Raw genomic sequence first — 21,827 nt, forward strand, 5'->3', positions numbered from 1 at the left:
CACGGCTGACATTTGGGTGATGCGCAACACCCAACCGTGATGAGCTCGTCGAACAGCAACCAATGGCCACCTAGGCGGCCCTCGAAACGGAGCGTGAGTTGAATCGGCTATCGTCCTTTTTCGGTGAAGCTTGTTGGCTGGTGTTGCGCAAATCGTAGCTGACCGCACGGTGTGATTCTAGAAGCTCCGAAATGGCACCTTCATCGTCCCAGGCACCGGCGAACGCAGCCGCCGCCAATTCTCTCTCCGCGGATCGAGCATCGAGATTCCTCAGCCCGAAGTGAACGGATACCGATCCCTCTTGGCCGCCGAGTCGACGGGCGAGTCTCTCAATGTGGTCAAGCATAATATCAAGACCAGTGCCCTGCACCTCTGGGACTGGCTCATGTCTCCGGCGGGCAAGGGCGTGCTGAAGTGTACCTTGGCATACCTGTTGGCCAGTATGGCGACGTTCCTTTCGCCCATCTCGGCTTTCTTGGGGAAGCCTGATGGGAAGCACGTCGTCGCGACTTTGACGGTCTATTTCCACGCCAGTCGCACGTGGGGTTCCATGGTCGAGGCCGTCGCCATTGCCACCATAGCCGTCCTGTATGCCGAAATCATATCCTGCCTCGCCATGGCCTTTTCCGTTGTGGTAGGAGGCCAGCTCGGCCTCATCCCGCTGTCTCACGTTCTCATCTTGACGTTCTGCATCGGCGGCGGCATGGGATTCATCGGATGGGTGAAGCAAAGGCTGAACAACCCCTTGGTCAATGTGGGATGTACCCTTTCTTCGATTGCCATCATCGCTGTGGTCACTAGAGAGGAAGCAATCCACGAAGGGCACTTTTCCGAAGCTAAGATTGTACAAGTACTTAAGATGTTGGCTATAGGCATTACAATCACGGCAACGGTCAACTTCTTTGTCTGGAGAGTGTCGGCACGGGCCCTTTTGCGTTCCTCGATGAACTCGGCCGCGGTATCACTCGCGGACATGCTCTCGATGATTACTCGTGGCTTCCTGAATGGTTCTGAGAACGAGATCATGTCGGGAGACTTTGGCCAGGTTGCGAGACTGTACAAAACAACATACGGGAAAATGACGAAGAATCTTAGGGAGTCAAAATTGGAACACTGGGTTCTTGGACGGGAGAAAATCTATAACCTGGAAAAGAATCTCGTCAAGTCGTTGGAATCACTCTCGCAAGCCATAGGAGGTTTGAGGAGTGCGGCGAACACGCAGTTTGCCTTACTCAAGGAGATGCCGCAGGATCCCATGGGCGGGCAGCTTTCTCCCGGAAGCACGGTGTTCTCACCAACGCTGTCTCGCGCCATGTCCCAATACCTCAAGGGTGCTCGGGATCGGTTCGCGACACTGGCATCAATCGAGGAAGATGACGAGTACGACGATGATCTGGATAGCCACCCAAGCCCTGAGGCAACCCCAGACGGCCCTCCGGCGCCACTGCCTACTTTCCGCTCACCGTCAGAGATCTTTGAGCTCTTCATAGCGCTGCTGGGCCCCTCGATGAAGTCTTTGGCATACACTCTTTCGGAGATCCTGAGAGAGCAAGCTTTTGCAAAGGGAGCAGACTCCAAGATTACAGTCAACCCTCATTTTAAGCATAGTTTAAAGGACGCCATGGCGCTATACAGCAACGCAAGAACTCACGCCCTGCAAGAGCTCTACACTAGTATCGAGCTGGGCCGAGCGAGGTCAGAAAAGATCCAAGCAGACATCGAGGAAGTCGCGGCCGCCTGCGGACATTTCAGTTTCAGTTTGCAGCACGTAGCAGAGGATATTGATGCATACTTGACAGCCTTGGAAGAACTCAAGTATAATCGTGAGATGGGCTCCCGCAGCTGGAACTGGCTGAAGGTTTGGAAGTACTTTTCCTCGCCCGCTCAACCCAGGGAATCCGATCCTAGCAGCATGGATACTGAGCGTTTGCTGCATCAACCTATGGAGCCTCCGGAGCAGCCTGTTCGTGCCATCAGGAAATCGGCTCTTCCCAGGGGTATTCCCGACACGATGATCAAGCGCAGAGATACTTTTAGCTGGGATGCCGCTCCCAACGCGAGCATGATTATGAGATTTTTCTCGCAGCAGCTTCTCAAGGGTCTGAGGGTTTTGGCTCGCGATGACAGTAAGTGACTGGTACTCAAAGAGTGCTTAGGCACAGCTAATGATTTGGGCAGTCCGATTTGGTGTCAAAGTCGGCTTTGGAGCGATGCTTTGGGCAGCATGTGCCTTCATTCCGGCAACAAGACCGACGTATCAGCACTGGCGAGGCGAGTGGGGCTTGCTATCTTTCATGATTGTCGCGTCTATGACTGTCGGAGCAGCCAACACCACGGGCACTGCAAGGTTTATTGGCACCATTGCCGGAGCTACCTTTTCCTTGACGGCGTGGGCCATCAGCCAAGGAAACGGGGTCGTCCTCGCGTTCCTGGGCTGGATGGTCAGCTTCTTCAGTTTCTACATGATGCTCGTCAAGAACAATGCCCCCTTCGGTAGGATTACGCTTCTCGCCTGGAACGTCACTGTTCTCTACGCCTATTCGTTGTCACAAAAGGTGGATGATGATGATGACGATGAGGGAGGTTCCAACCCTCTGATGTTTGAAATTGTCTATCACAGATTTGTTGCGGTGTCTTTGGGTATTCTATGGGGTATCTTTGTTTGCCGGGCAATCTGGCCCATCTCGGGCAGGAAGAAGTTCAAGGAAGGTCTTTCAGTACTCTATCTCCAGCTTGGCCTCATCTGGAAGAGAGGACCGTTGGCTATTCTACTCCGAAGCGACAACACGAGGTCGTACATGAAAGCCGGAGAAGAGCAAGCACTGCAACGCTATGGTGAGAGACTTACTCCCTAAACTCCAGCATAACGCATACCGCTGACACAGAAAATAGCCTTCAAGCTTGAAGCCTTGCGTAATTCCGCAAAGAGCGAGTTCGAACTTCGTGGCCCTTTTCCTGATGCCGCCTACGGCCGCATCATGCAGTCTACCAGCAAGATTCTCGACGGATTCCACGCCATGCGGCTCGTGACCTCCAGACGGGGACAGTTGTCCGCAGGCGAACGAGCTCTGCTCGAGTACACGGCACCAGAGCGCGCGCAACTTTGCGACCGCATCTGCCACGTGTTTCAGGTGCTCGCAAGCTCCATGATGCTAGAGTACCCGCTCACCGACGCAATCCCGTCAGTGGTGGGCAACAAGGACCGACTGCTGGGCAAGATTTATCAGTTCCGCAAGGAGCACCAGCCTCCTTCTCCCATAGCTGGGAATGACTTCGGGGAGCAGCGACAGGAGGAGAGTGGCAACGGAAACGGCAATGTCGGCAGCAACAATAGCAGTAGCAACAACAATAACCAAATTACCAAGAATGGTGTGGTGTTGGAAGAGAAGGACTTTGCTCTGTTGTACGCGTACACCTTGGTCACGGCCCAGGTCGCGCAGGAGCTCGAGTACGTGCAGAGGGAGATTGAGAACCTCTTTGGCGTGCTCAACACGGAAGCGCTCTTGCTGCAGTAAAAAAAGTTCCTCAATATACATAGAAGAAGAAATGGATGTTACTGGGTAGAGAGGTGGAGAGGTGGCGGCGGCATGCTCGCAGTAGAGATTGAGACAGTGAATATGAACCAAACAAAAAGGGGTGACTGGACGGACTGACTGACTGATTGACTTGACGAAACAGGCATGGCGTTTGGTTCCAACACTATATACATATATTACTAGGGATACCTTCCAAGGGGCTTTTGGGCTCAAGAGCGACGAGAGCATGGGTTACAAGGCATACACACATACAAGTAGTCGTAGTAGTAGTCATTGAACACTTTTAAACCCACTCTCAGCTGTCTCTCAATTGAAAATCGCCATCATGCTTCTTCGACCGGCTAGTCGATTCTGATATCATGTGATTTAGTTATATTGTAGTATTGGAGTCATTGCTATTCTAGCTGTACAATAACAAAAAAAGTGTAGATTTGCGAGCTATCCCAGCTCGCTAGGCATGGCATCAATCATGTCCTTGACGGCAACGCACGACGCTTTTCCCGTCTTTTCTACCTGACAACCCAATCTGATGAGCCTCTTTTCCGTCGCCGACTTTCACTACATATCGAGCCTTCATAGATCGTCAGATGCCAGGGGGACGAAAGAAGCATGCAACCTGGCGCCATCTGAACGCCATGCCATAGATAAAAAGTCGCCTTGTAAACGCCGAATAATAGACACAACAACATACGTACACTGTTTGGAAAAACAGTCTTGAACTCCCAAACTCGCTGCGTCATCTTCGTCAAAAATAAAACAAATTGCAACGTATATGGAACCATGGTAGCATCAGATATAACGCCTAGTTCCAGCCATGCTGCATCCGATCGGCGTCTTCGTGAATACGAAAGCCTACGCCTTCGTCGGCGCCAGGCACTTGCCAGCCACGCTGTGTGCTAGGATACTCGGATGGCTGGCTGCTCACCTCCGAGTGAACGTCGTCCTCGATCGTCGGCGAGAAGAGCGGGTCAATATTCTCGCCGTCGGACATGTGTTCCTGGTCCTCGATGCCGGGCCAAGGCTCATCCTCAGGCAGATGGACCTGCCGCGAGAACGATGAGTCACCCTCACGCTCCGGTGGCACGTGAGCTACCATCTCGATGCTGTAGTCGCTGTCGTCGTCATCGTCGTAAGGGTTGGTGCTTCCGTAATCCGGATCGAGGTTTTCGTCATCGTCGGCGGGAGAATCATCCACCACAACGCCCGTACCCCGCGGACGGGTCTCGCCTAGCGGTGCGTTGCTGTACGGGGTCGCATAATAATGGGGCGTGATGCCACGGGTTGACGGGTGACGCTCATCAGAGGGAATGACACCGGGCATCGGACTTGGCGATACTGTCCATCGAGGGGTGTTGAGAGGGCGGCTCGGCGAACGAGTCGTGCGGCGCCGCTTGTAAGCAATCGAAATGTTGGGAGGGTTGGGTCGGACTGGAACAGCTGCCCTCTGGCCAAATGATGATACACGGCGCTTGATCTGCGACGGCGACATGTTGGCGGGGACTGAGGGAGGAAGCGAGGCGGTGCGAATGTACGGTGGCTTTGTAATCCTTCCGTCTCTCACAGGGGTTTGCCCACGGGCTGCCATGGGACTAGATGACCGCATCGAAGACTGAATTGCAATATGATGCAGCGAAGGGGATGCCGAAACTCGCTGACCAGCTTGACGCATACTCAGAGAAGCTGGCGCGCTCACAGTCTCGTCGAGATGGTCATTCCACGTCCAGTGGTCCTCTTTCGCGTCGGCTTCGGGGACCTCCTGAGTAGCCTGAGAACCGGGGTAGAAACGGCTCATTTCGCGGAGGCGTTGCCAACTCCAGCCGCTCTCATACGATGGTAGATCTTGGAGATAGGCCTCAGGCTGCGTGATGAACAGACGCGGCTCAGATGATCGCATAATTACAGAGTTGAGAAACGACACGTCCCAGAGGGCAGGCGTTACCATCTCTGCCGGCGTCAAAAACCGGAGGCGGGAGTCTTTGTGGATCTTGCGGAGCGGTACCCATGGTTGCTGCAGGCCCAAAAAGCGACTTGTCTTATTGTCGAGGCTGCGTCGACGTGAGGCTGAACGATTACCGCCAGAAAGTTCGGTGAAGGCGGTGCCGAACGCAGTATGGATCGCTGCCTGGACACTTCGTGCGTCTGACCCTCTGACAGATATAGTTCGCACTAGACCGCGGCTCTTGAGTCTGCTGTTGATGATGCTGGTAGGACTACAGGCCTTTGCCATCAACCACGCGTAGTCATGTCCAGGATCAGCCCATTCTGCGCAGAAGGGTGACTGTGCTCTGAGTGTGTGAGAGCTCATGGTGTTGGGCATCTGAGTCCATTCATCTAAGCTCGAATTGCCATCGGATTTGAAATCCTGGAGCTCCACCCAGACCCTCCTCAATGGGAAAGGCAGATACACAACTTCAATTTCCCATGGCCGAGTAAGTGTGGGAAGCTGCGACTGAAGTTGGAGGATCTGAGACTGCAGCGTCTGGATCTGGCTGAAGATTTCGCCAGAATGGCCAGCTCGTGCGGTAGTCGTACTTGTAGCGACTGAAACAACGCTGTTGGTAGATTCGTCAAACGTCTGTCGGTCGGCGAGGCGACCTACAACACTGCCGTTATCATTAATGAGCTTTTCCACTTCCTCGAAGCGAACCTCAAGGTCGGTCACTCTGAGATCCGTGGCGTCATGCTTCTCATGACACTCATCGTGCCCGGCAGCGGAGAATGAAACATTCTCGAGTCTCTCGAGACGGTGTTCGTGACCTTGAACTGTATCCGATAGATGGCGAAATGTATCGCGAGAAGGCCCGGCAAAAACAGCATCCTCCTTTCGGACGCAGGGAGACAGAGCCCTCGGAGTGTCTGCACCATGATCACTGTGGACAATCATAGCGCTGGCGTCGTCCTTGGTAAATTGGTCCTGTGGGACAGAAGTGACTATATCCTGGAGTCTGTCCTTCCGTAGAGATTGCATGTTAGAAGTAGCAACACCACTAAGTGTTTGGAGACCTTTCCCAGAGAACGGACGAAGATAGCGAGCCTGGCTGGAAGATGTTGTCGAGCTGGGCTGAGACTGCATTAGGCATTGGACTGGTATTGGCGGTAACGAAGTAGAACCATTTCCGGGCTGAGACTGAATAAAGTCGCCCCAGCTTAACGTATCCTGTAAAGTAGACTCCGGGCGCTGGCTAATATGGTCCACATGACGGGGCCTTGGTTCCTCGGGCTTGCTCGGAGATATAGCCATGGCAGTATCCAGGTTCATGAAGTCCATTGTCGGGGGGTATCCGGTGGGCACACGAAACGACACATCTGGCAATTGTACCGGGCTAAGCGGTTCCCTGGACATCCTTGGTCTCTCATTCTCCTGGCGAGGAATGTGGGTGGTGGGCGTGGGCGGAATCGCAGGCACAGGCGCGGGTGCTGGAGCCTCGCTCGCGGCGCGTCCGTCATCGTGGAAGCAGGCGTGATGCGAACACATGCACCAGACGGAGTTATCAGATCCCAGGCTATCTGTATACGCCTTCCCGGCGGCGAAGCGACTCCAGAATCGACGGCATCCGCACTTTGCTCCATTGGCGCCGGGTGTTAAATCCACATAATTGCATGCTCCTCCAGGAAGTTGGACAGGGTTGTGCTGGGCAGCGCCATCGTTGTAGATATCGAAAAATGAAGAGCCCGGCAGAGGGGGATCCAAAGGTGTTGTTGCCATCGGCGGCAGCAATGCTCATCAGGGAGGTCGAGGGGATGTTCGGACGGCGATGGGATGGCGCGGGAGCTTGGGTCCCGGTGAGCTGGGATGTGAGGTCGACGATATTGGTATCGTAGGTCGGTGTCGGTGTGATGGAGGAAGTTGATTGAAACGAGACGAAGGAAATGCCTACGCGGCCCAAACCAGGGCCCAGCTGGGTCGCAATCCGAGAGACCTAGAACATTGCAGCTGCTGTGGTAGTTAGCCCTCTGTCCTCTGTCCAATAATAGGAGCTATGTCCTGGATTGAAGCTGGCACTCGCAAGCCAACTGGGGAAACCCTCAGGCCGTAGCACGCACCCGCGACGGAATAGATGTATAACAAATCGGGAAGGGGGAAGTCGGTTTCGCGAGAAGCTTCGTCTTATTTATATCCGCATGCGCCGGCTTGGTGAAGAAATGCACGAATCGAGCAATGCAGCAGGCGGACGAGACTGGCGAACGATTGAGTGGTGGGGGAGATGTTGTTGATAGAAAGTGAGGCGGTTACTGGATTGGGCAGCACAAGCACGACCGAGGGACCTGGCGTTGGTTGATGTGCGGATGGGCTAATCGAGGCGGAGGAAGTGGGAACCTGGAACAGCACTGGAAGGGAAATGCGCGACAAGTAGCCGGGAACGAGGGAGAAGGGTAATTAGGAACGAGGCATGCGAAAAGGTGGAGAAGAGAAACATAAGTTAAAGCAGCAGGGCAAGCTTCGCTCAGGTTCACGGATACCGTTTGCTCGAGGTCACAGTGTATTAGCGAAGCAAGTGGGCTTATGCAAGTTGGCAGGAATGACTCGAAAAAGGTTGCAGGGGTCTTTGATTTCTCGGCTGCTGTCCTAAGGCTGCCGTTTGATATCTGTTAGAACAAGGTAAACGCTCTTGGTATCCGTATAAACCGTGGTGTGAATTGCATTTAGATGGCGGCAATTCAAGCTATGATGCGGCATAACACTAAGTGACTAAGTGCTCTAGGTGTGTGTGTGTGTGTGGGTTGGTGTGCCTGATGTCGTAGGATTTCGCTTGCATATGGATATCCCATGCTGCGCGCCATGTCGTACAATACACAAAGGCCCAGTGGACGCCTCTCACTCTGATGTGGTGGGCATCAGTGTCAGTCTGAAGCTACCTTAGCGAACCTGAAAAGCTGCCGTGCTGCTTGGGCGCTTCTGCCGCGCAAGATCTTAACCGGCCAGGCCCGTTGCAGGCCTTCATAGCACCATGGGAACTTGCCTGGGAGGCGACGGGATGGATGCCCACAGCAGGCGCGAGAGCAGGCCAGCACACCAAGAAGCAGGGGGAAGAGACAGCAGAAAAAGAAAGATACAAGGATCAGGAGTGATTGGATGTCGACGGCCAGAAACGCGTCTTCGTCTTGCTTGCCTGCTATGGGTTAAAGTGGTCGGCGTGAGGCCCCGCCCGCGTATCCTTGCAAGCTCCGCGTCCTCGGAGCCCCGATTGGCATCCAGCGGAAGTATCCCATTGGCTCGACGCCAACTTCGAGCGACTCGGCCCCCCTCTTCTGTTCCTCCCATACCACAGTACGGAAGAGGTACTTTCCCACGCCAGCCTCTTTCCCACCGCAACTCTGCATGACCGGGTTTCTTTGTATCTTCTCGAGTCGCGACTCCAACATTCAGAGTGTTTTTGATACCATCAACCAGGAGTCGTTTCTCTTCCCGTGACCTTCTGATCAGCCCCCAGTCCTGCTTCTTAGTTCCAAACAACGTGCTCCACTATAGAAAAGCGCGAGACTACGATGAGCATTGAGCAAGGGGTATGCCATTGTGGAGGGGCAGGGTCAAAGAAGCAACGATTAAGATGGCCGTTCCATTCCAGAGATGGAAGGACAGAATCCGAGCCATTATCGTTGGTTTGACGCGGTTGGATCGACTATACACTGTCCGTAAACCCTTCCTTTTCCCAAACATTTCAGCACAGATCAGAGTCCGGGGACGGCGGCAAAGCACAGTAAAGAAGGCAGCGAAGCATGCGTTTCCCGCGTACCTAGTTGATTGCGCACTCAATAAAGGCTGACAGAACGTATGGACGTGATGGACGTGAACGACACAGACGGACCGTGGGATAGACAGCAGTACCCTGGATTTCCAGATCCTGGTGTTAGTCGCTTGATGGGCAGAACAGACCAAGCACACAAGACCACGCTAGGCTGACGCTCAATGATGCTATCCATTCGCAAACCTGTGAGGCGTCCGTCCGGGGTCCCGCACGGCGATCCCGCCCTGTACGCGAGGCGCCCTGATCAAATGACTGGCTTTCAGGCAAAAGCAGCATGTGGGAGAATCGCCCACCAGCCTTATCCAAAAGATTCAGGTCGACGTTTGTCAAGGTTGTGCAAATCTCAAGAGTCAAGCCTCGCCATGCGTCGTTGGCTGCAAACTGAGTGTAAGCCCTTTTCTCCCTATTGCATGGGGAGGTGTACCCCAGGAAAGGGAACTGTGAACATGGCTTTGGGAAATGGGAGTCACAGCCCGGCGCCCATCTGCATCGCTGACTAGTCAAAGGTGGAGAATGTGACGAGCCTTGAGTGATAAAATCCATTGTCGATCCTTCGTTTCGCGGAGTCGAGACAAGTTTTGTGAATCGCAAATGGTTTGTCGCAGACTCTCTTTCATCTTCCATCTGCCGCGGACAGTGGACTAGGCTGGTAGGCACGTATGTAGGTTGGTACTCCGGCTTGGCTGCCAAGTTTGATTGTGTCACTCGACCCGTCCCGCTCGGGGCCAAGGATCCACATATGCCGCCGCCTAGCCGGTCCACCGGCCAGAGTTCCGGAAGACTGGTTCGTTTATTTGCCGGTACGTCTTTCTCACTCTTTGAGGCAAGCGTCAATCATAGGTCCATATCTCAGTGTACGCATCATCCGCTGAAAGTATCATCAGAAAAACGAAGTCCTTTGATCTCCAGTGATATCACGCAAGTAAACAATTTGAGATGGATAGCCCAGACGTTTCAATTACGCAAACTCAATAATGTTTATATGATCTGTAGATGCTCAGCAACTCTAAGTCCCTTACTCGTCATGATGTGATATGCTAATGCTGTGCCCAATATCCGTCAAACAAGCGACAGTTCTCAAAAACTCCCGCTGACCCAAATAGTAATACATCTATTGTAGACAGACGCCCGTTCATGGCCGGTAGCCGCCGGCCGCAGAGAGTAGAAATGAGACAAATGATTCTGCCCGGCTGTTGCTGATGATCTCGTTTACTTAGACTTCGCCCCAGCTTCCCATCGGGCCTACCGAAGCGATGACTGATCCCGTTCCGATAGAACCTCCGATATCCCAATAGTGCCGTGATGAAACGCTGCTCCGTCTCGCCGATCGTCGCGTACTTTGACTCGCACAGCTGGAGGCGTGTCTCATAGCGGCGGGGCTAGATGGTGTCGTCGCCTTGAAAGTCCTCCGCTCTACCTGTCGGGCCCGGGAGACGAGCGGGTGATGCTGGCGCACCCGCGCGGCCTTAGCTGCTGTATCTGGCGTGCTTGAAGTGGCAAGATGGGAAGTACCGGTTGTGAAAGTAGATGAAGGCGTCGACCGCGAGCTGAAGCGGGATCGCAAGTACCTGAAGACGAGGTTGACGTCCAAGTCTTGCTCCCATTCCTCTTGGGTAAAGGTAGCAGGCAATGGGGTTGACTCATCCCTAGTCAAAGTGACGGGAGGATCCAACTGGGGCCGGGTAGCGGGGATATTGATGGGGCGCGCGTGTTGAACCATTGTTGGCTGGAATTCAGGCATCTTGGTCGATGCTTCTCGTGCTACGGGAGCCATTGCCGTATCAGCGCTCAACTCTGGTATAGCTGGCAGGCCTGCGTAGGGAATAGGCATTTGCTGCATGCGAGTGTAAGTCGAGAAGGCACCAGGATGGTTATGCGGCGAAAGCTGATTGACCATCAGGCCAAGCTCTTTTGCGACACGATCCAACGCCCGCAGCTGCCAAGATGAGTCATTGGACTGTTGAGTGGGTGGGTTGGATAAATCTGCGCCTGTCTTGGGAGTTGTTGACAAGTCATCGTCTGACGGCAGTTGTTCTCCGAGCAAGATTGAGAGTAACCTCTCGTCGATGCCCAGGTCGTTGAGAACCTTGTGGGTGATCCTGGCGAGCAGGCCCCGCTCATTGTCCTGGGTGTCAGTCGACTCGTAGTGCCAGTCCATGCTGTCAGCATCGTCTTCATTTCCGATGACACTCAAGCTTGCAACATCCTCGGCCTTCTTCTCTTCTGTCGTCACCGTTGGCCTAACTGAGACCATGGACTGCCGCCGCCGTCTAGTCTCCCTACTAATTTCCTCTAATAAGATGCGACTCTGCTCCAGTCGCCAAGCTTCGATTCTCTGCATCTTGTGTGTCTCTTGCTCCTCCTCTATTTCCATCTCAAGCTGGGCTAGCTCAAGACTCTCGCGGCGCCTTCGTACATGTCTGGGGTTGAATCTCTCAAATGCATAGAGCTGCTCCTGGACCTCGGGGTTGTCTAGCCTGAACGAGCCCAGGCCATCATGTGTGGGGAGTACGGTGACACTTTGCGCCCCAGCAACACCAGCAGAATGTGTGTAAAGGCTTGGGATCGTCCTGAATTCGGGGAGATGGCTGTCGAGGCTGTCGAGCTCAGCATCGTCCTCGACTGATTCTTCATCGATAGCACTTGAGAGGACACCCGACTGCCGGGACTCTGTGTCGCGGGCCGAGTGTAGGAACGTGTTGAGGCTACCTATGTCACTGAGTCTTGATCGACCCGGTGTGGGAAGTGACTCTTCCTCTTCGCTGAGGTAGGAAGAAGCTGTCGTCGTGTCATCGGCCGGTTCGAAGAGTACCCACGAGTGGGAGGCATCGGTAGCAGCAGGGTCTTGAACGTGGAGTTGAGGAATGTCGCGATCCTCCTCTTGCACAGGGCGGGCAGCACGCTGCTGCGAAGGCCGCCGGGTAGGTTGATGGAAAGCCATGGTGTTTGTGATGTTACCAAGTCGTCGATCTGGCACAAACACAAGCCGAAATGGTATGTAAGTAGTTGAGTTGTGTTCGTCCGATAAAGGATGGGCGAACAATCACGATAAGCCCCCCCAGTCGCGGTGTCGCAGTGACGCCTCGATAACGGCGCCCCGTATTAATAGCGTGTTTAGTTCAAGTGTTGTATGTTTGTCGTTTGACAACGTCCCAAGGTCGGTGAAGAGAAGGACTTCAAGGTCGAGGTCGATCAGGCATTCATAATAGGAAAGAGGTCAAGAAGTGGTCGGATACAGGCCACACACAGCATATATGTGGCAGCAGTCTACTGGAACCAACAGCGGACAGGAAGGAAGGAAGAAAGCGGGATGGATGATAAGAAGAGGATAAGGGGGGTGTGAGGGGTGGATCTCTCCTGCTGGACCACACTGGATGACGGTGAATGGGTCTGTCACTGATTAAGGCGTCACCGACTAAAAAGGGCGGGTGCGGGCCAAGTACCTCAGTACACAATACCTACCATTTCGGTCATGTACCTTACACCGCGCGCCGTTACGAGTAACCCCGAAGAAGTGGGCGTACTCGGCGGGACAGCGGGACAGGCGCGGTATTCTCAGACTACAATCTCAAGCCGGGGAGACACAGAGACATACAGAGAGCCCAAGGTAAAGGCAGATTGGAGGAGCCACAAGTGTACATACACTACGGCTACCTACTGGAGTCTGGAAGGGGGCCAGGCGGGTGAATGGCGCAGGGTCGGAGTGAAATGGGGGTGGATGATGTGCTCGCGTGCGGCGGGCAAGGGATCCAAGGACAAAACCACCACATCAACTCCATGGAACCTTTGACTTTGATCCATGACTCTGGGACATTCCGGTTGTCGGTTGAGCAGATAGGAGAAGAGGAAGAAGAAATAAACGCAAGGTGGGGATTGGAGAGGTACCCAAGTCCCAGGTTCCAACCGCTCAGCAAGCTTTGAGGAGGGGAATAGGTACAAGCTTTGGACTACTAGTTTTTTGTCCTCCGTCCTGATTTGAGGTGGTTCACTTGAAGGGAAGGTCAGAGATCACCACGACGTCCATCCACCATGCTTCCCCCAGAGTGTCAGAATGCCTGAGCGCCCAAAAAGTGACAGCCGACTCACCCACCTCATACATGGACAGACTTGAGAGCTGGGCTGATTTGACTGATGAGGTGCTGATGGCGTTAGGGCCCTCTTAGAGACTGGCTGGCTCGCCGTCTACTGGCTACGTGGAGGGTCTGCCACACCTTTCCCGTATGCAATAGTTCAGATGCGCCCTGAGCGGCGGACATGATGATTGATGAGACATGGCGGCAACACTCGAATGGAGGGGGGCTATGAACTCTGTTTTGTCTTCTTCCCTGGTAAACGCAAGTTAGAGCGCCTCTAGAGCGGATACGGGCACGCCGGGATAGAGAGAGAGGTCAGGTTATGTTGGTGTCATTTCTCGGAGCATGTCGAAATCATACCGCCAGCTTCGCACGACGGTTGCAGATACGCCCAGCAGATGGAGCCAACATCATCCCAAGAACACCTTTCAAACTGGAGACTACGAATTATGGAGCATTCTCTCCTTGGCCAGTTCTTCCTGTAGAATAGCATCTGTCTCGTACGTAAAGCCACCGAGGGGTTGGTGTCACGTTGGTGGCTGTCTGTTCCCGACCAACAAGCAGATCCATGCTTGCCATGATGCCTTCTTTGCTAGTCGCAGAAGTCTAGGAAATCCCATCGAAATGGAAGACAACCGCCCAACAGCTTATCACCGAGATCCATGCCCCTCCCAGCTCCGAGTCTACTTTGATATGCTAGGGCCCCCCATTCGGCATCGGAAGTGGTAAGGGAAAGGAGAGAAATTTTGTCCAATGTGTCACCCATTCCACTCTGGATGCTCTGAAAACTGACTCTTTTCGCTCATTTTCGGGTAGTTGGCGACCTTCATGCCGACTTTCGGAGCAAGCTTGGGGAGGTTTCTCGAACCTCTCACGAGTCGTAAACCCTCAGGAGTCAGAAGGTCCCAAAGGTACTTTCCGGTCTCCTCAACCAAATAACCCAGGAGAGTCTAGAGCCTAGGAAGACTTTTCAAACTTCGCGGACCGGTACCTACCTCCCTATCCCAACGTCTCTCCAAGGAAGTCTTACACCGAGCACCATCCGAAATCCCGATAACGTCATTTAGGTCACCTGGGATCTCGGTGGGACCTGATCGCCGCCCACGCTGCACCACCACACCGTCCCTCTCCTGAGTGGTACTACTGAGAGAGTTGAATCCGTCGGCTCGACCGCCTGCTTGTTCCAGGTTCACCGTTGGTCGGTGTCTGCACCCCAATCTCATTCCCACCAACCAGCCTTTCGCCCCCAGATCTGATGTCGGCCTTTGACTGGCGCGCACCCATCCCCTCGCCCTGCGCTTACACCTGCTGCTGCACCTCTGACAGGGCGCTGCTGTTCAGGCGGTTTGGCGGGCTGTTCCTGCACTGGCTCCCAATACTACGATACGTGACCGCAGTTACGCAAGTAAGATGCTATTCTTGCGTACTTTGTCCATACGATGTATTCAGGACCTGTGTCCGTAGACTCTCAGCTCACGGTGTCTGATTCAGCCGTTGCGCTTACGAGATCACGGTCACTTTCCGGGTCCCCGAGAGAAAAGGGACAAGATTTTTTTCCCCTTCCTCTCGTTTCTTCTGTGCATTTCTCAGCATGAATTACGTACTATTTGCCTCACAAAGGCTCCATCCCATGCAGCATCAAACCTCGCCACTAATTTTTTCTCCGTGAAATTAGATGGTGGTTCCCTCTCAGTGACTCCTGTCAATGTTAAGACATCCCAGGCGAAGCTGAGCAGATGATGGTTGGAGGGGTTCGTCCGCGTGACCCAGCTGAGGCCGTGCCCGCCGCCCTCGTGGTGTCACACTCTGCTGCGGGTGATCCACGGGCTCTAAAGAGTCTGGCACGGCATGTCACTTTAGAAACTTACCATTTCAGGTTGACATCATCCTTGGTTCAGCCTCACGCATCTTGGCTCATCTGCAGGTCTCAAAATGATGGATGGTATCTGTTTTTATTTCCCGCTAGGCTCGATCATCAAGCGTCTTCTAAAGCCCAACTCATGAAGCTAGTACGCAGTTGATAATCCCGTTCCCATTCGTCATGTAGCATAGAGGCATGATGTTGTGAAGTGTCAATGATTGAATTCCTATCTAGAGTCTGCCGCGGCATGACTCTCATCATGTTGACATGCAACCACTTTAGACGCCAGCCCGTAGAAACCCAAATCCCAGAAGAAAGCCGAAACCACTAACTTAAGCCTCGGAGGCGAAAGCATCGGGGAAGCGCTTCATGTTCTGCTCGAGGGAGCCGTGGTTGGCAAGGAACTGAACGTAGGCACCATCGACCTTGACGCGGCCAGCAGCCTTCTTCTCGAGGTACTCCTCGCGGCGAAGGGGGGTGAAGCCCCAGTTCTTGGAGATAATGATTTTCTGGCGACCAGGGAACTTGTACTGGGAGCGGCGAAGGGCCTCGAGGGCAACAGCCTTGTCTGTTTGGTGTGTTAGTGACATCGTTTTTTCGTTGGTTTCTAGAGGGAGGTATAACGTACTGGAGTCACGAGTACGGATGGACATGATGATCTGGCCAATGTTGACACGGGCGACAGTGCCGTTGGGCTTACCCCAGGCACCACGCATACCAGTCTGAAGTCTATCGGCACCGGCGCAAGACAACATCTTGTTGATACGGACGACGTGGAAGGGGTGGGCGCGGACGCGAAGGTGGAAGGACTCCTTTCCGGCGGTCTTGACGAAGTACTTGTTGGCGCAAATGCGAGCGGCCTCGAGAGCCTCGGAACTCAGCTGCTCGTACTCGTTGGAGACCATGTGGATGCAGAGAGGGAAGTCATCGACAGTCGCCTTCTTGCGGCCAAGATCGAAGATGCGAATCTTGGGGTCGGGGACACCGCGGTTGAAGCGCGACTTGGGGTACGGCTGAAGAAATGATCAGTTAGTATGACGACCGATTTCTGTATGTTGCTCCCAAGCCTGCGATAATCCCCTCCATCCCACTTCATCAAGTGCGTCATTCCGATCGTTGAAAATCAGAGAAGAGTTGTTGCCGACTTCTCCGTCAATGTGTCGCCTCTTCCCAAGCAGTAATTCGATCCTCCTCTTTCGATGCGCGGGATTTCGTGGGATGTCGGAATTCGCGGGAGTCCAGGATTTGACAGGAGTCGCTCACCTTGTTCTTGCAGTACCGGTAGCAACGAGCGGGACGACGGGCCATTTTGACGGTATTGAGATCTCACGGGATCACTCGTTACTGCTATGTGTTGGTTAGTTGGTGGGTTGGAATTCGTCTCCAGAACCTGGGCGTCACTCACTTTTGAATAGGTTGCGGCGATTGCGATCAGACAAGGACAATACGATTGATTTCTCAGCAAAGCGGAATGAGCAGGTGGCCATGCCGGGATCCACTTTAGGGTTAAGAGCGCGGTGAATACGCAGCGTTGATTGGATGCGCCTTGCCGAAGTGACTCCCCGCCGTGTGGGGCTTACAAATCGAAAAAATAAACTCCAAAACTCCGCGATCTTTTTTTTCCCTTTGAGAACGACAACCAGCCTCAACGCCCAGCGACCACCAGACCTAACCACCCAGCCAATTCACCCGACAAATCATTCGCAATGGCTCCCGTTAAGAAGGCGAAGAAGGACCAGAACTCCATCAACAGGTATGCTGACTTGCATCCAAAACGTCTCGCTCTGGTCATGGTCTAACCCTCCCGTAGCAAGCTTGCTCTTGTTGTCAAGTCTGGTCGCATCGTGCTGGGATACAAGGAGACCCTCAAGACCCTCCGCACCGGCAAGGCCAAGCTCGTCCTCATTGCTGGCAACACTCCTCCTCTCCGCAAGTCTGAGCTCGAGTACTACGCCATGTTGAGCAAGGTCCCCGTTCACCACTTCGGTGGCACCAACGTAAGTTGTTCTCGCACAGAAGGGAGCTGGCACTGCCTCGCTCCCGACCTTCTCTTGCTACCGATCTCGAAGACCTCCAGTCTCTTGGTCAACCCAGCGAAGAAGTCTCTCAGGCTTTGGAGGGTGAATAAAGCTAACTTGCTACCCCTCTTCAGATCGAGATGGGAACTGCCGTCGGAAAGCTCTTCCGCTGTGGTACCTTGGCCATCATCGATGCCGGTGACTCCGACATCCTGAGCGACCAGGTCGCTTAAGTGGATTGAGTCCGGTCTGGCTGGTAACGGCGTTGGGGAATATGGTCGAAGGAAAAGAAAAAATGCATCCCACAATTCGGGATCGCGGCTTGGGATATGCCGCTATGATACCTCGGGATTGTCAAGGACATGACTTTATGAAAGATCATAGGCACTTTGAATCAAAAGGACTCGCCTGTTACTCAGCCATTTTACGATGTCATTCGGTGTTTCTGGATTGCGTGACAACTCAACGAACGTCCTTGCCATGCTGGAATCTGACAAGACGAGGTGCATTGTTACATGCCAGCCCCAAAATCAAGATGGCAGTCAAAGGCGAGACAGCAACTGACTATGACTGACACACTGAATAATCCCTAATTGCTGGCAGGTGACTGTTTATTCCGATATCACACTTCAATCCGGCCTCGGCACCAGGGACTTTTTATCATAAAGTTGGCTACCCATCCCGCCATCCCTGTGCTCGGAAGGTAATCAGCATCTGGTTGTCGAGTCTGTCGAGCCCAATGCTGAACATTTGACCGGCTCATGGTCAGGAAATTAGCTAGAGATCTGACAGGGCTTCTGGGCCTTGAACCTGAATCTGGAAGGCCGTCAGAAGTTTTGCATTGATGGCAACATGAGAATAATTTCACGGTTCCCACCACGGTCAGTTCTGGCCGGTCTCGTGCAGAGTGCCGTCCAATGACTCGATGGGATCCCTGGGTACAGAGACGGGCCGAGCCCACTAACATCGACGGGCTCCGCCTTCCGGCTGCTCACCACGGGGAGAATAGGGGTGCAGGTTGCGTGAGACCCTTACCCGTTGCATGTGCTTTGCTTGCTAAGACAGCTTGGTGGCTGTCTACTACTGACAGGTACCTGACTACCAGTGCTCCTGACAGTCAACCAGCAGACGACAGGAGTACAGGCTAAAGTGAAGCGAACGTGACCAAGAGCTACTCACCAAGGGCAATGCCTGGCTGTCTGGACAGCGAACGAGGGTGTTTCAGTCGAGAGCCAGAAAGCATTGTGATCCTATTCGTTCATGATGGCTCTTGCGGTCTACGTGTTATTGTTATTGAAAACGCGATAGGATGGTATCACTGAAATCGATCTATAAACGTGTTTGTTATTCCTCCATTTCATACCGGTCGTCTAGAAGCCAGCTCCCCGAGTGACCCAAGAACTCGGAAAGAAACCAGACAGCAAAGAAGGTTATCATTCATCCCATCTCAACCAAAGACGAGACGGCGTCTGCAGCACCACATTCGCAGCGCTGGCCACTGCCTGGCACTGCCGTCATCGCCCGCCATCTACTCAAGCTTCGAGCGCCGGGTGACCAAGAGACGGGACTGAAACGAGAGTTACCTCGGACGCATCCCAACGAGTGTAGTCTCAGCTCAGCGCAACACAATACGGGACCGAACAAGAGCCTGAAAAGGCAGCGAAAGGATTCATCGAAAATAGCACGCCAGAGAAGGTTTCCGTTGCCTGACCTACCACACTAATTTGCGCCGTCAAGAAGGTGTCAAACCACTCGAGAGTTCCACGGTGGCCTACTCGCAAACTACCCCCAGGTACCTACGGATAGGCTTTGCTGGATGACGGTCAGTCTTCAGAGGCGTTCGCAGGTAAACTTAGTTAGTGCGTCCACGGCATTCCCGTCTCTTTTGCAGTCTGCACTCTGCAGGGTGCTCAAGCAACAAGCAACGCAACCCGGCGAAAACGTTTAGTGGCGCCGGGGTTGGAAGGGTGAAGAGCATTGTTCCCGTTCCATTCCTCGTTTCCTGGTTGGCCCACGTCTTCCCCTTCCTGCACGGGCTAGCGAATTAGACCCCCTGGAGCAGCCCCGAAATATCGGAAATTCACTGCAACCTGTGGACTGGACAACCGACACCGACACCGACACTCGCTGCACTTTCCCCTCGAAAGAAGAGAGGAACCCAACCTAAGTGTCTACTTGGGAACACAAAGTACTTCCATTGTCTGAGAGGCACTTCCTGCTGGGCTGACACCGTCTGACTTAAGCTTGCAAAGCTGCTGCACACCCTCCCGTTCTGCACCGCACTCCTATTTGGCTATCCTCTGCCTTTCGCATATCTGGGGAGCCCAACGATCGACAACTTTCCCGCTGTTGTGTGTTCCGCGTCACCTGTTCCAAGAATAAGCAACTACATACATTTGGTGAGATAGCCTCTTCTCTCTGGAACGGAACATCGTCACTACAGAAATAACTTTCCGCACTGCCCTTGACCGCCAACTCTTTTTTTTTTTTTCCTTCTCCCCTTCTCGACGAGTCTCCTCGCTTACCTCCGTTTCCCCAGGTAACCCTACGCTGCGAACTGCAACAACAATCATCGCCACAACAAATCCTCACCGCGATACCATGTCCGCCGCTACAGCAAAGAAACCGCCCGCTGCGGGCGTCGGTCGCGTTTCCTCGACAGATTCTGCATCAACCCCTTCTGCGTCTCCTGCGAGAACGCCAACGCGATCCTCCACGCCCACGGCTGCATCTGCTGCGCGCAGAGCACCAGCTCGCTCAGGAACTCCCGTTTCCGCTCGTGCAGCTGCAACAAGGCGGGATTCTGTCCTGAGCAACAGCAATGGCAACGGTAGTTCTGAGGCCGAGGAGGCTGCGAGAGCCGAAACCCTTGCGCTATTGGACGACCTCAAGGAACGCCTTTCCAAGGCCGAGATCTCCTCTGATCAGTACAGGAAACAGGTCGAAGTGCTGCAGACGAGATTAGACGATGCAATCAAGGAGTCTTCCAAGCTGGAGGAGAAGGTGCACGAAACTGAAGAGCAGATTGAGTCGCTGAAAAATGAGAAGAGAGATGCCGCCAAGAAGATGCGAGAGATGGAAGCAATCTACGAGGCCGAGCGAAGCTCCATGACCAAGGAGAAGGAAGAAATGTCCAACAGAGAGGAGGAGATGCAGACCATCATCCAAAGACTGAAGGACAACTTGTCGCAGCGGAATGATGAGGAGGGCCGTCCGTCAAGACAATGCAAGTTTGACCCTGTCAAGCCAGAAGGCCCGAAGCTAACAATTCTTCAGCAGCAGCAACATCTCCCAACGTTGACAACGGCAGTTTCGCCCCTCCTTCGTCCCTCAACCGCAGCGATTCACGAAACAACTCGAAGCTTTTGCTCCAGAAGGATAAGCTGATCGAATCACTGCGGCTCGAACTTGCCGAGGCCCAAATCAAGCTGGTCGAGTCTGAGAACCAGGGTGGCGGCAGACTGCAGGAGGTTGAACGCCTGCTGATGGAAGCCCGCATGGCCAATGCCCGCCTCATGGAGGATAACGAGAGCTACCAACTGCTTCTCCAGGAGAAGACGCTCAATGGTGATTTCTCTAAGAATGATTTCAGCTACATGGGTGTTTCCGCCAACCAGGATGCGCTCAATGCGCTGGAGGGCCGGTCCGGTGGCGCAAGCTTGGCAGATGAGCTGTCCGAGGATGCATCAGATGCCGGTGGTAACGACAACGAGCATTCCCGCCGCCTCGAATCGGAGCTCAAGTCCATGAAGGACCAGAATAAGGCATTGACCCTTTACATCAACAAGATCATTGAAAGGCTTCTGCAGCACCAAGATTTCGAGCACATCTTGGATACCTCCACCGAGATCAAGCCGGCTGCAAACACCAACAAAGATCTCCCCGCTCCGCCGAAGGAGGGCGCGTCCGGAGCGTCGCTATTGCAGCGAGCCAAGACCATGGCCGTCGGCCCAAACAAGCCCAAACAAAGGCCCATGTCTTACATGCCTTCGGCCCAACCAGCCAACTCGGCACATACGGACCCAGAGACGGCGCCTCGCATTCCTATCGGGAATATGACCCGTTCCTCCAGCACCCGCCGTGCGCGCCCGATGAGCGAGCAGTTCACTGGTGTTAACCTCGTCAACCAGATGTACCGGGGACCGGATGGACCTATTTCCCCGCCCCTCGGCTCCCCTCGTACTCCGCGAACGTCGCAGACCTTCTTCGGTGGCAACCCCAACGCAGCCGCGCGGGCACCCAGCGGTCAGCAAGCACCCACAGCAGGTAACTTCCCGGGCATGCGCAGCGAGACCTCGAGCACCAGCGGCGACTCCAACGACCTCACTGGTACGCCTCCCTCGCAGTCCCCTCCGCGGTCTCACCACGAGAAGCAGACCACTTTCGCTGGCAACAAGCCCCGTCCTCTGCGCCTGGTGCAGGAGAACAACGAGGCCAAGCAGGAGAACAATAAGCGATCCAGCTGGATGGGCTGGGCCTCCGGCTGGGGCAAGAAGGAAGAGGGCGCCGCTGCCCCCGGATCCAACGAAGCCATCCCCGAGTAATCGGCACATAGTGACGCCGTTATGTTTATGACCTCCTTTGCTTTGCAT

At 54.0% G+C, this 21,827-nt stretch overlaps 6 protein-coding genes across 6 annotated transcripts; 3 read left to right on the plus strand and 3 right to left on the minus strand.

Annotated features, from left to right (window-relative positions):
• Nucleotides 1-39: 39 nt before the first annotated feature.
• On the plus strand, nucleotides 40-3,515 carry CPAR01_04113 (ribosomal protein L19; the record flags this gene model as incomplete). Its single annotated transcript, XM_060488394.1, has 4 exons — nucleotides 40-93; nucleotides 182-2,126; nucleotides 2,179-2,835; nucleotides 2,893-3,515. The coding sequence occupies 4 exons, from the start codon at nucleotides 40-42 to the stop codon at nucleotides 3,513-3,515; spliced, it is 3,279 nt and encodes a 1,092-aa protein (XP_060352600.1).
• Nucleotides 3,516-4,338: 823 nt separating this feature from the next.
• Nucleotides 4,339-7,242, minus strand: CPAR01_04114 (uncharacterized protein; the record flags this gene model as incomplete). Its single annotated transcript, XM_060488395.1, has 1 exon — nucleotides 4,339-7,242. The coding sequence occupies one exon, from the start codon at nucleotides 7,240-7,242 to the stop codon at nucleotides 4,339-4,341; it is 2,904 nt and encodes a 967-aa protein (XP_060352601.1).
• A 3,254-nt stretch (nucleotides 7,243-10,496) lies between these two features.
• Nucleotides 10,497-12,224, minus strand: CPAR01_04115 (uncharacterized protein; the record flags this gene model as incomplete). Its single annotated transcript, XM_060488396.1, has 1 exon — nucleotides 10,497-12,224. The coding sequence occupies one exon, from the start codon at nucleotides 12,222-12,224 to the stop codon at nucleotides 10,497-10,499; it is 1,728 nt and encodes a 575-aa protein (XP_060352602.1).
• Nucleotides 12,225-15,549: 3,325 nt separating this feature from the next.
• CPAR01_04116 (ribosomal protein L10.e) lies at nucleotides 15,550-16,525 on the minus strand (the record flags this gene model as incomplete). The annotated part of the gene is made up of 3 exons (XM_060488397.1): nucleotides 15,550-15,785; nucleotides 15,846-16,230; nucleotides 16,481-16,525. 3 exons carry the CDS (start codon nucleotides 16,523-16,525, stop codon nucleotides 15,550-15,552), a joined length of 666 nt encoding a protein of 221 aa, XP_060352603.1.
• A 398-nt stretch (nucleotides 16,526-16,923) lies between these two features.
• CPAR01_04117 (ribosomal protein L7Ae/L30e/S12e/Gadd45 family protein) lies at nucleotides 16,924-17,468 on the plus strand (the record flags this gene model as incomplete). Its single annotated transcript, XM_060488398.1, has 3 exons — nucleotides 16,924-16,970; nucleotides 17,028-17,214; nucleotides 17,370-17,468. 3 exons carry the CDS (start codon nucleotides 16,924-16,926, stop codon nucleotides 17,466-17,468), a joined length of 333 nt encoding a protein of 110 aa, XP_060352604.1.
• A 2,368-nt stretch (nucleotides 17,469-19,836) lies between these two features.
• Nucleotides 19,837-21,779, plus strand: CPAR01_04118 (uncharacterized protein; the record flags this gene model as incomplete). Its single annotated transcript, XM_060488399.1, has 2 exons — nucleotides 19,837-20,446; nucleotides 20,512-21,779. 2 exons carry the CDS (start codon nucleotides 19,837-19,839, stop codon nucleotides 21,777-21,779), a joined length of 1,878 nt encoding a protein of 625 aa, XP_060352605.1.
• Nucleotides 21,780-21,827: the final 48 nt, after the last annotated feature.

This window comes from Colletotrichum paranaense (assembly GCF_030867605.1).
Source record: "Colletotrichum paranaense strain IMI 384185 chromosome Unknown Scaffold_3.1, whole genome shotgun sequence".
Lineage (NCBI taxonomy): Eukaryota > Fungi > Ascomycota > Sordariomycetes > Glomerellales > Glomerellaceae > Colletotrichum > Colletotrichum paranaense.